General features: G+C 40.8%; 1 protein-coding gene across 1 annotated transcript in view; it reads left to right on the forward strand.

Moving 5' to 3' along the window:
* The window catches only part of CDKL5 (cyclin dependent kinase like 5), a 150,637-nt gene that overhangs the window by 94,851 nt on the left and 40,556 nt on the right, over positions 1-15,230 (forward strand). Inside the window, exons 9-10 of the mRNA XM_077816462.1 lie at positions 3,527-3,617; positions 14,495-14,684. Of these exons, the coding sequence (XP_077672588.1) occupies positions 3,527-3,617; positions 14,495-14,684 (281 nt within the window). The remainder of the gene's footprint in view (positions 1-3,526; positions 3,618-14,494; positions 14,685-15,230) is intronic.

The following is a 15,230-nucleotide window of genomic DNA, read 5'->3' on the forward strand; positions in this document are numbered from 1 at the left end:
CACTTTGAGAAATCTGTTTTGCAAACTTGGCAGGGATAATGCAGTACTTGATTTGCCATTTCTTCACCAATGTGGCTTTTCAAATTGAGGAATGTTCTAAATCGTTCAACTGGTTTTCCAGCTGTGGGAGACACACATCTTAGTACAATACTCAATTGATCAATACGTGAAAGATCAGGTGTAGAGTCGACAGATAAACTGAAGTACCCAGCAGTTCTTATTTCATCCACAATAGCTGAACAAACTTTGTCACTCATTAGACCAATGAGTTTATCACATATTGTCTTGGATAAGTATGATGGGTTACCTTTGCCAGCATTCCCATATTTTTAGATGTGGCCTGCTAAAAATGGGTCAAACTGAGCCACAAGCTCCAACAAGAATATAACTCAGAAGAATATATCAATAATAAAACATAAATTTATTGCAATACATGACAGGATCTGATTTCCTCACATTATTCCGATCTACGTTAGTAGGATGCCCCCCTGGTTTAGGTGGGGATAAGTAATAAAAAGAGAACAGAAAAACGGGGAAAGAGTGTGTAGTGGAGTGTAAAGAAGTCTAACAAAGTTCTGATTTTTCCCATGATGACTACTTCGATGCTTTTTTTCAAATATCAAATTTTTTCCAAAAAAGTTTTTTTTTTGGTGCCCCCTGCTTTGCTGGTGCCCTAAGCAAGTGCTTAGTCTGCCTATTGGGTAATCCAGCCCTGTGCCACACAACACATCCAGGCACCTATTACACATCACCATATGTACAGAACACAGTGTGGCGAATTTGTAGAGATGTGTGAGAAGCCACTGGACAAGAGAAGTGATGTGTTAGTAGATCTTCAGCAACATAATGAGATCATATAGGTTTGTCCTGTTACCACTGTGTTGGGGCATCCTATCACTTAAACATCTGCACTGTGGCAGGTACATGGACTTTTTGTTAGCATTTATTGCTTTCATGTGTGGAATACACCGCTACTTGTGGCATAATTATGTGCTAAAGCACTTGAATGCAGTTTTCAGAAAGTGTGCAGAAGTGTGCCAGATGCTTTCGTATAGTCCTAAATTGACAGGAAAAAATTACAGTGCAAGTAAAAGTCCCTGCCACACAAATGTTATCAAAATTTTAGTTGTGATAAAAGTTAGGGTAACTAGCAAAGAGGAATGAGGGGAAGGGTGGTGGTAGAATTACTTTAATAGTTAAACATTGAAATAACCACACACATCTTTTGCCAATTGAGGCCATTTTACAGTATAGGCAGTGGGATGCCTCTTAGAAAGGTGTCAAGCAGTCAAAGATTTTGTCAGCCTTCTTCCAGTGTAATATGATAGAATGAAGTTGCCATCAAGTGGATTCTCACATAAGCAGTGTACTTATTAAGCCTATAGTATTAATTTTCCTTTCCCATTGCTGTACCATGTCAAAGCTGAGCACTTTTAAAAGCAGTTGCTTATTGTCCTCAGGATTGCATTAGCTGCTGATTGATATTCAATGTTTTCAGGAGTCCCTGATTGTGACCAAGTTCCCTTTCAGTTCCTGAAGGCTGGCTTGGATGGAAGACCCTTCCTTGACTATGATTTGTTGATATTTTTCATTCTTTTGTTGTATCAGGATTGTGTTCCTCTCAAACAACCAGCACCCAGCCTGGGATTGAAAGGAATTTTCTTCTCCTTGCTTCTCTTCCAAGCATATAATGAAAGGTTTTTCATTTACATGATTAATATGATGGACCATGTCACCTTTGGCTGAGGCAATACTGTCTGTGTGTTTGTTTATGCAGTTACACATATTTATTTATTTTAGGTTTAGAAAATGACCTAATTCCAACTCTAAGCACATGGACAATATTATAATTTTTTTTCAAAAGTATAAAATGAATCCTATATCAATAACTAATTTATCATCCACTCAACCCAACGGACCAATGATAATTTCCGCTACCCATCTTCTCTTCAAAGATCTAGGAGAATGGGTAGAACTTAGTGTGTCCTGGAGGACCATGGCTTTGAGCTCTGCCAGACTAAGGTGTGAAATGAGATCTGCTTCCAGAATAAAGAGTACAGCCTTTGCAGACACAGAAGAAGGGAGGTAGGGGGAAGAAGGAGGAAGCGCTGCTGCTGCCCCCTGAGCATTCAAAAGCAAAGAGAGAGCAGTTACTAAGTCCAAAAGTGAAACACTGCTCTGAGGCTCTCCTGGATTCCAGAGTTTTTATTTTTTTTTCTCTCTTACAAACCAGTGGAAGAACTCTGTGGTTTGGTTGCAGTGGGCTGTCTATCAGGCCCTAAAGCCATATCCCAGGAGGAGAGAGTTATGAATATTTTGCCTCTGCATTTCAGTATGAATGACCAAACTAGACTCAGTTTACTCTCTGGTAAGGAGTTCCACATGCAGAGTGTAGTTGCTGAGATCTGTCTGGCCCCAGTCCTGCCTGATTATTATTTATTTATTTAGCAGTGACTTCATGCTTGGCACTTTACAAAAATGATAACGGTATCTGCCCTAAAGTGTTTGTTATTGGCTTTACCATTTGCAGTTTCCCTGTGATATTCAGCTGACTTGGTGGGTTGTGGATGGGTAACAATAATATTTAAAAATTCAAAATTATTCCTCCTTTTGGATTTTCTAATATACCATCCTCTTTGTGTCTGTTTTGGAAACTCTTGCTTACAGGTACTATCTTTGTGTAGTTGCAAATATATAGTGTGGTGTTGGTGCTAAACAAACACTAATGGCCTGTGGCAGACTCTGATCCTAATCCATTAAGAGCCTTTATATTAAATTTGGTTGTCAAGCAGATAGGAAGCTGGTGTTGTGTGCTGAGCAGCCTATGAAGTGTTTGTCCTGGCCTTTGATGGCTGCTGCATACTATAGGAGTTGTAGTTTTTGGGTAGTGGTTATATTCAACCTAGTAAGTTGTAGTAGTCTAACATGAAGGTGACCAATGCATGAATCAGTGTGGCAAGGTTCTCATGTGAAAGGAGTAGATGGAGTCATTTGACCAGCCAAAGACTGAAGACCTTCTGTACCATAGTCGTAATCTGTGTGTCTAGAGGCTGTGAGAGAACTACTTATTGGTGATCCTGCTACTCACTGAGTATGTTAGAGCTCTAACTTTCTTTTACAGATCCGTATTTTTTCCTGCTGCATAGGGGATTCCACAATAAGACTTGGTACCTAAATTTGAATATAGCTGGTGCAATCTCCTGAGAGGCCATTTAACCAACCCAACAATGTTCCATTCTGATGAAGACTCAAGAGCATAGACCTCTGTGGGACAGACGCCAGTTGAACTTGTCAGTGAAACAGAAACACACGTTTTCACCAATACATGAACACAGGCATATATTTAAAAAGCAATAGGATAACAATGAAATATATAATACTAATCAGTTAGACTTAATACTTATTTAAGGCATTCATTTTAAATCCGATATGAAAAATTGATTTGACCTTTAATACAATAATCAATAGTAGTATGTAAATCTTCATTTAGGTGGAGACATAATCTTTTGTATTATCTTTTTTGCAGGCTTTGCTCGGAATCTATCAGAAGGAAGCAATGCAAACTATACAGAATATGTGGCCACCAGGTGGTACCGTTCACCTGAACTCTTGCTTGGGTAAGTACACTTTCCAGAAGTAATAGCTCTGAGATCTAAATCTTGAATAATCCAATGCATTTACTCAAGTACTTTTGTGAAGATTTACCATTGGATATGGTAGTTGGTTAATAAATTGATTTAATTATGTCTCGTTAATTACTTTGGATTATTCTTCTTGTAAGGTGACTTGATGCTATGATATGATAGCATATTTTGAACAAATTGCTATCTTTATTCAGGTTTACATATTAGTAAATTATCATAACTATATTTTAAACCTTCTCTTTATTTTTGAAAAAAAGTTATTTAGGGTTGTGAAAGGTGCTGGATTAACAGACCTGGAGTGTGAAACGTTTTGTTAGCCACAGAATGGATACAGCACAGAGCGTGCTCCACGCCGTACTGCTAACACGCCTCACCCTGAGGGGGATCCCACCACTCTGGCTTGAGAGTGTAGTTCAGCCTCCATTTCATCTTTGCCAGCACTGCAGAGATGGCTAATAAGCAAGGTGTCAGTTTTAAGCGTGTCTTTTTGTTGGGCAGGAAGACACAGTTCCATGAAGAACCGTGGCGGCAGGCCATCGGTTCATTTCACGTAAGGCTCTGTGATGTGATGTGAAAAAGTTTAATATGGGCTTGAGAGGTCAGTTAACTTGCTTGCTCACAGGTGGGCCAGAATTAATTAGAAATAGCTAGGGGAGAGCAGGGTATGTTTCAACAAAGAGCACATCTGGGGAGAGGAACCCTAGAGGGAACTCCTCCACTCCTCAGTTGTGAGAAGCAGCCTGAAGGAAGGCTCAGAAGAAAAAAGGAGAGACCAGACAAGCTTCTCCAGGGGTGAGCTGGAGGCTGAGCTGGAGCCTGCCTGAGCCCCTGAATAAGGAGGGGAGTGGACCAACCCCTGTGTTGTAGGGTGGATTAAGGCACAGGAAGACAGTCTACAGCAGCAGACATATGCCTGTGACAAGGTGGCTGCCAGCTGAGCCGAGTTGAGCTATAGGTTTGGTTTTTGTATACATTACTGTTAGACTTTGGCAAAGGACTCTCTGGCCCCAGAAGAGGCCGGATTCTACCTAGTGGTCTGGCCTGAGGGTCAGGACACTCCTACAGTAGAATAGGTCAAAAGACAGAGGAGGAAACTGAGGCAAAAGTTGCTGCCTCATCACAGCCAGCCAGGAGGCCTATTGGGGCAGTAACTTTGCCACAGGCCCCAAGCAGCCAGAGTTCAGGTAATAGTTCTTCTTTGAGTTGTTCACACATGTATTCAGCTCAGGTGCACGCAACCAGAGCTGGAGAGTTTTCTGCAGCAGCACCTACTGGGAAGCATGTATGCATGCTCTATGCCACCTCGTGGCTTCAGCCAAGTCTATTTAGGGGTGGTGTGCCCCAACCCCCCCTCAGTTCCATCTCACCACCTGTGGCCTGAGTTGAAGCTCCCTGTCTGGTTTATCTCACAGTTACTGTGCAGTTAGCAATTTTTTCCAGTATTTGTTTTTGCAGTTCATTCTTTATAGTTAGTTATAGTTTAGCAGTCGTATCCACTAGTTAGTATTAGTTTAGCTAGTATTAGGGGAGAGATCAATGGCATGCCATCACCAGGCTTCAAACATTGTTCATTGTGTGAGGTAGCTATCCTAATCAGTGATACCCATGTGAGCTGTCTCTTATGCATTGGTGATGGGCATATCAAAGGGAGGTGCGGTATTTGTTTTTGTTTAAAAAACAAAACAAAAAAATAGCTCTCTAGAGAGGCTCACTTCGGCACTGAGGCCTTCAGCATCCAGCCCCACAACCAGCCTCTGAGGTAGCAATGATCTCGGACAGGCCCTTGAACTCAAACTCCTCCTCCTCCTCCTGTATGGACTCTCCATGAATGAGAACCCATAAAAATGGACAGGAACCATTCCAAGTCCGAAAGAGTCCCCTCTACATCAAGAAGGGACTCCAAACATTACAGGCATTCTTCTAGTGCCCAGGGTAGAGCGAGGCCTTCATCCCATGGCTCCCTGGTGCCAAGATGGGACATTACTAGTGCCATACCATTCTAATTAAATTCTTCCTTCCAACTGATCTGGCTCATAATTGTTTTCAACTTTGTGAAATTGGCCCTATTAAAGCACCAAATATATATGTTAACAGTCTGGACTTTATTCTGCTTGCACATTACAGATGTGATCAAGTCATGATCATTTGTATCTAAATTACCTTTAATTTTCAGCTCTGTGGGCAATTCATTTTTATCTGGTTAAGACAAGGTCTAATAAAGAAATCCCCCATTTTGGCTGCAACACTTTGTGAGTTAGGAAATTGGCATCCGTAATGTTCAGAAATTCCAAGGCTGATTTAGAACTGGCAGCATGAGACCATTAGTATCTGTCATGCAGATTGAAGTCTCACAGCTCATGATCTCACACAGCTTTTTTTCCCCTACACACTGCAGGTAGGTGTGTAAGGCAGCAGTCATCTTGTTCCCTAGTGTGATTTGGTGGTCTATAGCAGACACCAACTAATACCCCATCTTGTATTTTATCTGTTAGGACATTGATCCATAAGCATTCAAGATAATTTTCTTCTGAGTTATCAGTGACCCGAAAACATATAATGCCATTTTTTATGTAGAATGCTACTCCCCAACCCCTTTGGTCCATTCAATCCTTCTTAAATAGGTTATAACCACTGATTTAAATGTTCCAATCATAGGAATCATCCCACCAGGTTTCAGTAATGGCTACCAGATTGAATTTATGTTCATAAATCAGCAATTCCAGTTCCTCTTGTTTGTTACTCAGGTAATTAAAGAATTTCTTCTCCATGTCCTTTGGTTCCTTGATTAAGTTTCTTCTGAACATCTCAATATTATTCTGAGTGATCATACCTTCTCTCTTTTTACCCTCCACTTTTGCCATTAGTTTAACACCCTCCTGACTACTCTACCCAGCCTGCCCCCAAAGAGATTGGTTTCCCTTCTACAGAGTTGGAGGCTATCTAAACTATAAAGCCCCCCTCTCCCTATAGATGGACCAATGTTCCACAAAGTGAAAACCCTCCATCAGTTAGGTTCACTTCCAGAATCTTCTGCCTTGCTTTGCTCGTGCGGTAGGAAGGATCTCAGAGAAGATCCTTGGCAATGCTACCAAACCTCTGGAAGTTCCAGAGATTTGTTCTTTGGACTCAACGTTATCAGTACAGGGTGCTTTTCTTCAAAATGGCTTTGGCCCTACATTTATTTATCAAGTGGTGAGCTGCCTATTTGGGGAGGAAAGGGCGTCACATTTTCCCTTACACAGATGGTTGGTTAGTTTGGGGCAAATCAGAAACCAAAGCTCTCCATCACATTCATGTCTTCCCGTATCTCTTTGATCATCTGGGTCTCGCTAAATAGAGAAAATCTATGTTACTTCAGACACAAATCATGTTCATTGGGTTGCTACTTAATTCTACAAAATCAATGGCCTTTTTTCCTCAAGAGAGGTTTCAAGTAATTCACCAACTTTGTCCCTTAAATTCCACCTAACCATTATGGTCTAGATATGTTTGAGACTCTTGGGCTACATGGCTTCATCTGTTTACGTACTACTATATGGAAGGCTACATATGCACATTCTCCATGGTTGGCTAAAGTCTATTGACCAAATTTCCATTTGCTAAACAAGTTGGCCAGGGTTCCCCCAATGGTTCTGAGATCCCTAGAGTGGTGGCAGGATCATAACAATATTTGCAGAAGCATTCCCTTTTTCACCCACCCCCAATGATGACCATAACTATGGATGCTTCAAAATCAGGTTGGGAGGCACATTTGGACTCCTTGCAAGTCTAGGAGGTATGTACAGAATGAGAGGCATCTCTGAACATCAACATGCTTGAGCTCTGAGCGGTTTTCAGTACCTGCCACGCCTTCTCTTCCCATGTCCAAGGTCTGCCTGGCTTCTCATGAACAATAGGACTATGATGTATTATGTGAACAGGCAAGGAAGGGCTTGATCCAATCAGCTCTGTCAAATGATGATGAAGCTGTGGTACTTTTGCATCAGGGAAAGTATCTCCCTGATGATTGCTTACTCACTGGGCTCTCAGAATAATTTGGCCAATCATCTCAGCAGATTCCTTTACTGCAATCACGAATGGTTCCTCAACAGTAGAGTATGGATGATCATTTTCAGAATTGGGGTTATCCCATCATTCGATCTGTTTGCTATAAGACACAAAAAGAAATGCCATCAGTTTTGTTCTTGGGCTCAGTAACTGATGCTTTCTTGCTGAAGTGTGTCTCGGACCTCATGTATGTGTTTCCTCATACCCCCCTATTCCTTAGATCATTCTCAAGTTGAAGCAGGACCAGGCCAGGATAATACTCATTGCTTTGGATTGGCTGAGGCAGTGCTGGTTTTTGGACCTCTACAGCCTCTGTCTAACCCCGATGACCTCTACCACCTGTCCCAGACCTGTTGTTGCAACATCACATTTGGATTTGGCACTTGATCCCAAGCAGCCCAAGGCTTGTGACTTGGCTGTTGAATGGGTAGATCAAGTAAATAGGGCTTCTTTGACTGCAGTCCAAAACGTCCTGCTTAGTAGTGGAAAGCAATCTACAAGGTCCGCTTACTTGGTTAAATATAAGAGATTTTCAATCTGGTCAGCTGGCAGAAGTATTCAGCCATTGTTTGCTAAGATTCAGGACATTCTGGAGTACTTATTGCATCTTCAGTTGAGATAGCCATTCATCTTCCAGTGGATGGAAAGTCATTATTTTCTAATCCAATTGTAGTTAGGTTCCTTAAAGGTGGTATTTGTCTCTAATAATGCCCCTGTAAAAATGCAATTCCCATTTGGGACTTAATCACAGTGTTGGCAGCCATTTGAGCCTTTAGCTCAGTGATTTTCAATCTTTTTTCATTTGCAGATCCATAAAAATTTCTTATAGAGGTGCAGACCCTTTTGGAAATCTTAGACATAGTCTGCGGACCCCCAGGGGTCTGTGAGCCACAGATTGAAAACCACTGCTCTAGCTAATTGCTCTCTATCTCACCTTTCTCAGAGGATTGCTTTTCTTGTTGCACTACTATCAGCCAGAACAGTGGGAGAACAAGTACTGACGGCAGGCCCTCCATACATGCAGTTCGTCAAAGATAAAGTGCCCTTAAGACCACATCCAAAGATTTTGATGAAAATTATATTGGCCTATCATCTAAACCAAATGATATACTTACCTGTATTTTTTCTTAAACCACACTCCAGTAAGGATAAACAGAATTTTCATGCATTAGATGTGATTGAGCACAGGCATTCTGTTTAGATAGAATGAAGCCTTTTTGAGCATCTCCTCTCCTCTTTGCTTCTTATACCAGTAGAATGAAAGGCCAAACTAGGTGAACTACAACATGTTACACCATCCTAAGAGGTAGCGGGCATAAGAGTGGCCATACTTGGTCAAACTAATGGTCGATCTAGCCCAGTATCCTGTCTTCTGACAGTGGTCAGTGCCAGATGCCTCAGAGTGAATGAACAGAACAGGGCAATTTATAGAGTGACCTTCCCTTGCTGGAAAAACTGCTAGCTTGTTCCACAAGAGCGCGAGCTACTTCTGTAGCCTTCTTACAAGACACTTCTGTTTTGGACATCTGTGGGGCTCCATACATACCTTTATTCAACATTATACCATCACAGCTGCTTCCAGATCTGATGCAAGCTTTGGGAAAAATTGTTTTGCAGTTGCTATTCAGGTAGGCTCTGAACTTCTTGGTAGTCACTGAATCATGGGCGATGGGGTGACGCGCCCTTAGATGCTCAAATACAGTAGTGATGCATTCTCTAGAAAACCCCATATTTAAAAAGAAAAGAAAAAGAAATCCCTGAGGTATCTATTGTATTCTTTCCTTTACCGTCAGTTTCTGCTGAAAGTTTCCGATATTGAAGGTGAATAAAGCACTTCAGGATGATCAAATTATGCTATTATCTGTATGTGCTGTATATTCTACAAATACAGAGATTTGGTCACTATAGGGTCTGAGTACACACAACTCCTAATAAGCTAAAGGAGAGTTGCAAGTATTCAGAACCACCAAAAAACGGATCTTCTTGGAACCTTTGTTGAAATTTTATAAGAAGATAGTAGAAATTTCTTGTATATGTCAAAATTGAAACAAAGTCATTACCCTTTTAATAAATTCATCCCACTATTTCCAGAGCTGTGCTGACATTACTGTAGGACTTTTGTTACTGGTGCACAATGACAGTGGCATAATAAATCATTATATGCACAATGGTTGTCATTAAACAAAACGAGGGAAATATCAGTTTGTCAGCTTGTAGAGATGTATTATCAAGATTCTATGAAAGTGCTGCGTGAAATAAGTTACAAAAGAGAATAAAAAGTGGCTTTTTAGTTATATAACACGACGGGTTGTTTTTTTAATAAGTCTTTGTATATTAGTAAGTAGGCTTATAAAGGAAGAAAGTGATGAAGTGTAACTTTTGACAGTAATATACTGTGCATTCTTAATGTAAATTGACCCTTAATTTTTAAGTGTTCAGCTATCACAGGAAAATACAGCATAAAGTCTTGGTGCACAGTATAGACATAAACTTTGAATTAGCTTGTATAGAAGACAGTATCTATTATAAATGTGTTTGACACTGTGATCTTTAGCTATTGCTGATACTTTGTTTTAAAGCTATGTTTTCTTTGGTGCAATGTAACACGTGTTCCTTTGCAGCCATATTCTGTGCAGAAATATTAAATATTTGTACTCTTTAAAACTGGAGAATATTATAATTTTAAAGAGGTTTGTGTGTTCATTTAATCTGTGTGCATAAAAATGGAAAATACTTAACTTTTTCATAAGGGGAAGGAAACATTATTGTACAGTATCCAATTATTAATACATTTTCCAAAATCTACTTACTTTAAAGAGCTTCAGGTAACTTTTAGTGAAATACATTGTATCTTTTGGGGGCTATAAATTATTGACAAATAGTAGCATGTTTAAAGACATACCGTCCTGAGAGACCAGCTGAATTAGTGTCTGGAAGCACAATCTGCATTCTGTGCACTGTGCGTAGGCCTGTTGGTCTGTGTAATGTGTAGGAGTTCTTTCTCTAATCCAGGCTCACTGTGCCTATATAGTTTCCTCTGTTCTGCAGTTTGAGGAGGCAGGATCTCACCTGTCAGTCAGCAGGTGGAGGCTTGACTTTTGCTGTTGGAAAATGTCCCCATTTAATCTGCTGCTTTACTGCAGATGGGCAATTTTTCAGTCCTTTTGACCTACAGCACACAATGAAAAATCTATTAAACTGCCAGTCTGGGTCCAGAATTTTTCTTCCCATTGCTCCTGTTTACAAGGAAGATAAACTGTTACGGACTTACAGGGGGTTTTAGCTCATTTTCCAGCTGTAGAGGAATCTTGCTCCAGAACATGAAGCAGCCTTCCCTACTCCTTGCCTAGCCTGAGGCTTCACATGGGGGACCAGCCTGCTGAGGAAAAGCCCAGGGAGAAAAGGTGCTTTTTGTCCTCATTTACCCTACAGCATTGCCAAACAGGGGAGTTGTACAGCTTTTGCTCTCAAAAGCTGCTCTGCTCTGGGAACTCCACAGCTGCCCTATACCCCCTACGGCAGTGGGTCTCAAACTTTTGTACTGGTGACCCCTTTCACATAGCAAGCCTCTAAGTGCAACCCCCCTTATAAATTAAAAACACTTTTTTATCTATTTAACACCATTATAAATGCTGGAGGAGAAGCGGGGTTTGGGGTGGAGACTGACCCCCAGTCTGAGAACCCCTGCCCTACGGGCACCAACAGGAGAAGCGTCTTATCTTTGGAAGTTGTGCCTAGCAATCTGATGCAGATTGCAGTGGGCACAAGAGCACTAGCCCTCCTTTGGCTCCCACCCTTCTCCCAGTCTGAATGTACTAGCAGTATCACAAAAACAAATGACATTAAGAAATTCCAGCATCAGGTCTGGGGAGCGGAGATGCATGGGAAGTGTCTCTGCTGGGTCAGCAAGAGGAATCAGTGACCCAGGCAGCTCCAGTAGCTCCATGTATTACATTTTCAGTAGCACCAAGCCCCGCCAGCGCCAGAGACAAGACACCAGCAGGGCCATCCCTCATCGGCCTTTAAGGAGCTTCATCATGCTCTGACTTGCCATCCTTGGGCTGTTGTCAACACTATTCTCCAGCTGGGATAAGTAATTTTTCTTAGTGGTGCTCCCCTCTCCTGCTAAGTGAAAGCATCACACTGTCTCATGGCAACTTCTGGAACACAATCTGTCCATGCACCTTTGGCTTCCTCCTTCATTTTTTCTAGCTCCCCACCCTTGGAGTAGGCTGAGCTCAGTAGGCCTGTTCTCAAGCAAGGCTTCCCCGTGGGACCTGCCCAGGTGGAATCGGGCGCTATCAGTCTAGCATCACAGGGCCAAAGCTGTCTCTGCAAGTAACCCTCTTTAGCCCTTCCCTCACAAAGGGCACCAGAATGAAGCAACTGACTCTCAGCAACCCACAATGTAAGATTCAATCATTAAAGTAAGGAAGAACATAACAGCCATGCTGGGTCAGACCAGTGGTCTAGCTAGCCCAGTATCCTGTCAGTGGACAGCACCAGATGTGTCAGAGGAAGGAACAGAACAGGACAATTTTGAGTGAGCCACACTCAGTCATCTAGTCCCAACTGCTGGAAGTTGGAGGTTTAGCGACACCTGCAGCATAGGTTTGCATCTCTGACCATCTTAGCAAATACCCATTGATGGACCTATCTTCCAGGAACTTCTCATTCTTTTTTGAACCCAGTTATACTTTTGGCCTTCACAACATCCCCTAGCAATGAGTTCCACTGGTTGACTGTGTTTTATGTGAAGAAGTACTTTCTTTTGTTTGTTTTAAATCTGCTGCCTATTAATTTTATTCAGTGACTTCTTGTTCTTGTGTTGTGAGAGAGTAAATAACACTTTTTCTCCACATCATTCATGATTTTATAGATCTCTCTCATATCACCCCTTAGTCATCTCTTCTAAGATGATCAGTCCCAGTCTTTTTAATGTCTCCTTATATGGAAACAGTTCCATGCCCCTAATATTTTTTGTTGCCCTTCTCTGTATCTTTTCCAATTCTAATATATCTTGTTTGAGATGGGGTGACCAGAACTGCAGGCAGTATTCAAGTTGTGGGCGTACCATGGATTTATATAGTTGCATTAGTATATTTTCTGTTTCCTAATTTATTGCTTTACTAATGGTTCCTAACATTGTTAGCTTTTTTCACTGCTGCTGCACTTTGAGCAGGTGTTTTAAGAGAGCTTATCCACAATGATTCCAAGATCTCTGTCTTGAGTGATAAGAGCTAATTTAAACCCCATCATTTTGTATGTATAATTGGGATTATTTTTTCCACTGTGCAATTACTTTGTACTTAACAACATTGACATTCATGTGCCATTTTGTCACCCAGTCACCCAGCTTAGTGAAATCCCTTTGTAACTCTTCACAGTCATATTTGGACTTAACTATCTTGAGTAATTTTGTATTATCTGCAGATGTTGTCACCTCACTGTTCACCTTCTTTTCCACATCATTTAGCACTGGTCCCAGTGCAGGTCCTTGGGAACCGCTGCTATTTACTTCTCTGCATTGTGAAAACTGACCATTTAATTCTATCCTTTGGTTCCTGTCTTTTAACCAGTTACTGATCCATGAGAAAAGGGAACAGATTTAGAACAGAATCTGTTAGGGCTCCCAATTCTTAATGACTTCTCAACCTTGAGACAATCAAGCTAGTCAAGTATAAGATACCCTTTAAAACAGAATGTGAGCGCTCAGATTCCAGTGCTGAAAAGGAAGAGCGATGACAAAGTAGTCTTTCTCAGTTTTGCCTTTATACCAAAAGTTTGTTGTTTCAGATCTCAGGAGAGTTCTCCATACAATCTGTTCAAAACATTAATATCCAAAAGAGTGTGTCATATGCTGCATGTCCACAAAGCAATTAAAATCCACCTTGCATGAATTCAAGTACACAGAAAATGAGCCGCTTTGTTTGTTTTTGTACCACCAGCACTAAGAGGCCAAAAAACATCTAAAGGAGTTGCTAGATTTTGGAAGTATTGAATTGAAGTAGTATGTGATACAAAGGAGCAACATCTTAGAAGGAAGATCAGAGACTATCAAATAAGGGATTAGCTACATCCAGGGCTGAAAAGTCTTGTCCTCTGAAGAGATCTGCCAGACATCAACTTGGTCATCTGCTTGTATGTTTACCAGACACGTGTATGAGACTAATGTGCCTTTCTGGACTTTTGCCTCTAGTGGGAGAGTTCTGTATGCTATGATACCTGAAATGTTTCCTTAACCATTTTTTTTTCAACTTTGAAATAGCTATTGGAGGATTCCCCTTGGGATTCATTGATATTAAAATTCTTTCTTAGGAGTCCTGAGCCTGGATAAGAAAGCAATTTGATACTTGATCATTTCTGTTCTCTTAATAGCCAGTTTCACCGTTCTCACTCACCTTTTTCCACAGAATAAGAAAAGAATTGATTCAATTATATTATATTCAGCTATGCTCTGTAGACAGGAAAGATCAAGAGACGTTTGTGTTAGCTTAACTTTGAACATTAGAGTAATGTCCATTTTTCTGCTTTGAAAATGTTCTTTATTGGTGAGTTTTCCAGAAAAGAAAGGAAAATCCTCAAGGGTAATTGCTAAGTCTGGTCTTGCCTTCTCAGACTGCAGTGCAGTTAGAGAACCCACTTTGTAAATGGAGAGCCTAGAGAAGCAAGTATCAAATTTATTTTTCCTGCTACAAGTAAGCTGAATATAGACTAAAAGTTAGTTAATAAATGCAAATAGTTAGATTGTCAAGAAGATATTTTTGTTGATTAGTGTGAACATTATTGTACTTGCTTTTCAGAGCCCCCTATGGGAAGTCTGTGGATATGTGGTCTGTAGGCTGCATTCTTGGGGAACTTAGTGATGGGCAGCCACTGTTTCCTGGAGAAAGTGAAATTGACCAGCTTTTTACAATTCAGAAGGTGCTGGGACCACTTCCATCAGAGCAGATGAAGCTTTTCTACAGCAATCCTCGTTTCCATGGGCTGCGGGTAAGGGAGACTGACCAAAAACCTTTTCTTTCAGTCTTCTGTTGATGTGGTATTTAAACCATTGTTCAGTAGAAAATAAATATTTTAGACCTTTTTCCCTCAGGTTTTATATATTCTCTTATTTATTCTGAGCACTTCCACCTAAAAAAGTAAGGGATGGGTTTAGGAGGTCATGGATTCATAAATAAAATTGCATTATGGTTACACTATTGCATGTGTAGATGTGTACATTATCACTTAAAATTCTTTACATCATTGCTATGACATTTTTGGCAGGTTAGAGTGTACACTCCAGTTAAGCGATTGTTTAGACTAGGAGACTGAATTTATCTCTAGCTCAGACAGTCGGTTCTCTACATGGCAAGATCCCAAAAGAGTTTTATATTTGCAATTACTGTGTTATCTCCCACAGCTCGTGTCTAGAGGTCTTGTTTGTGGTTTATTACAATTTAGTTTTGGTTGTCTTGACATCTGCTGCCATTTTGTCAATTTAATATTATTCAAAATGATGAATTTCTGCTCTAATCTGAAGTATTACACGTGAGT

The sequence above is a fragment of the Eretmochelys imbricata genome, chromosome 1, assembly GCF_965152235.1.
Source record: "Eretmochelys imbricata isolate rEreImb1 chromosome 1, rEreImb1.hap1, whole genome shotgun sequence".
NCBI lineage: Eukaryota > Metazoa > Chordata > Testudines > Cheloniidae > Eretmochelys > Eretmochelys imbricata.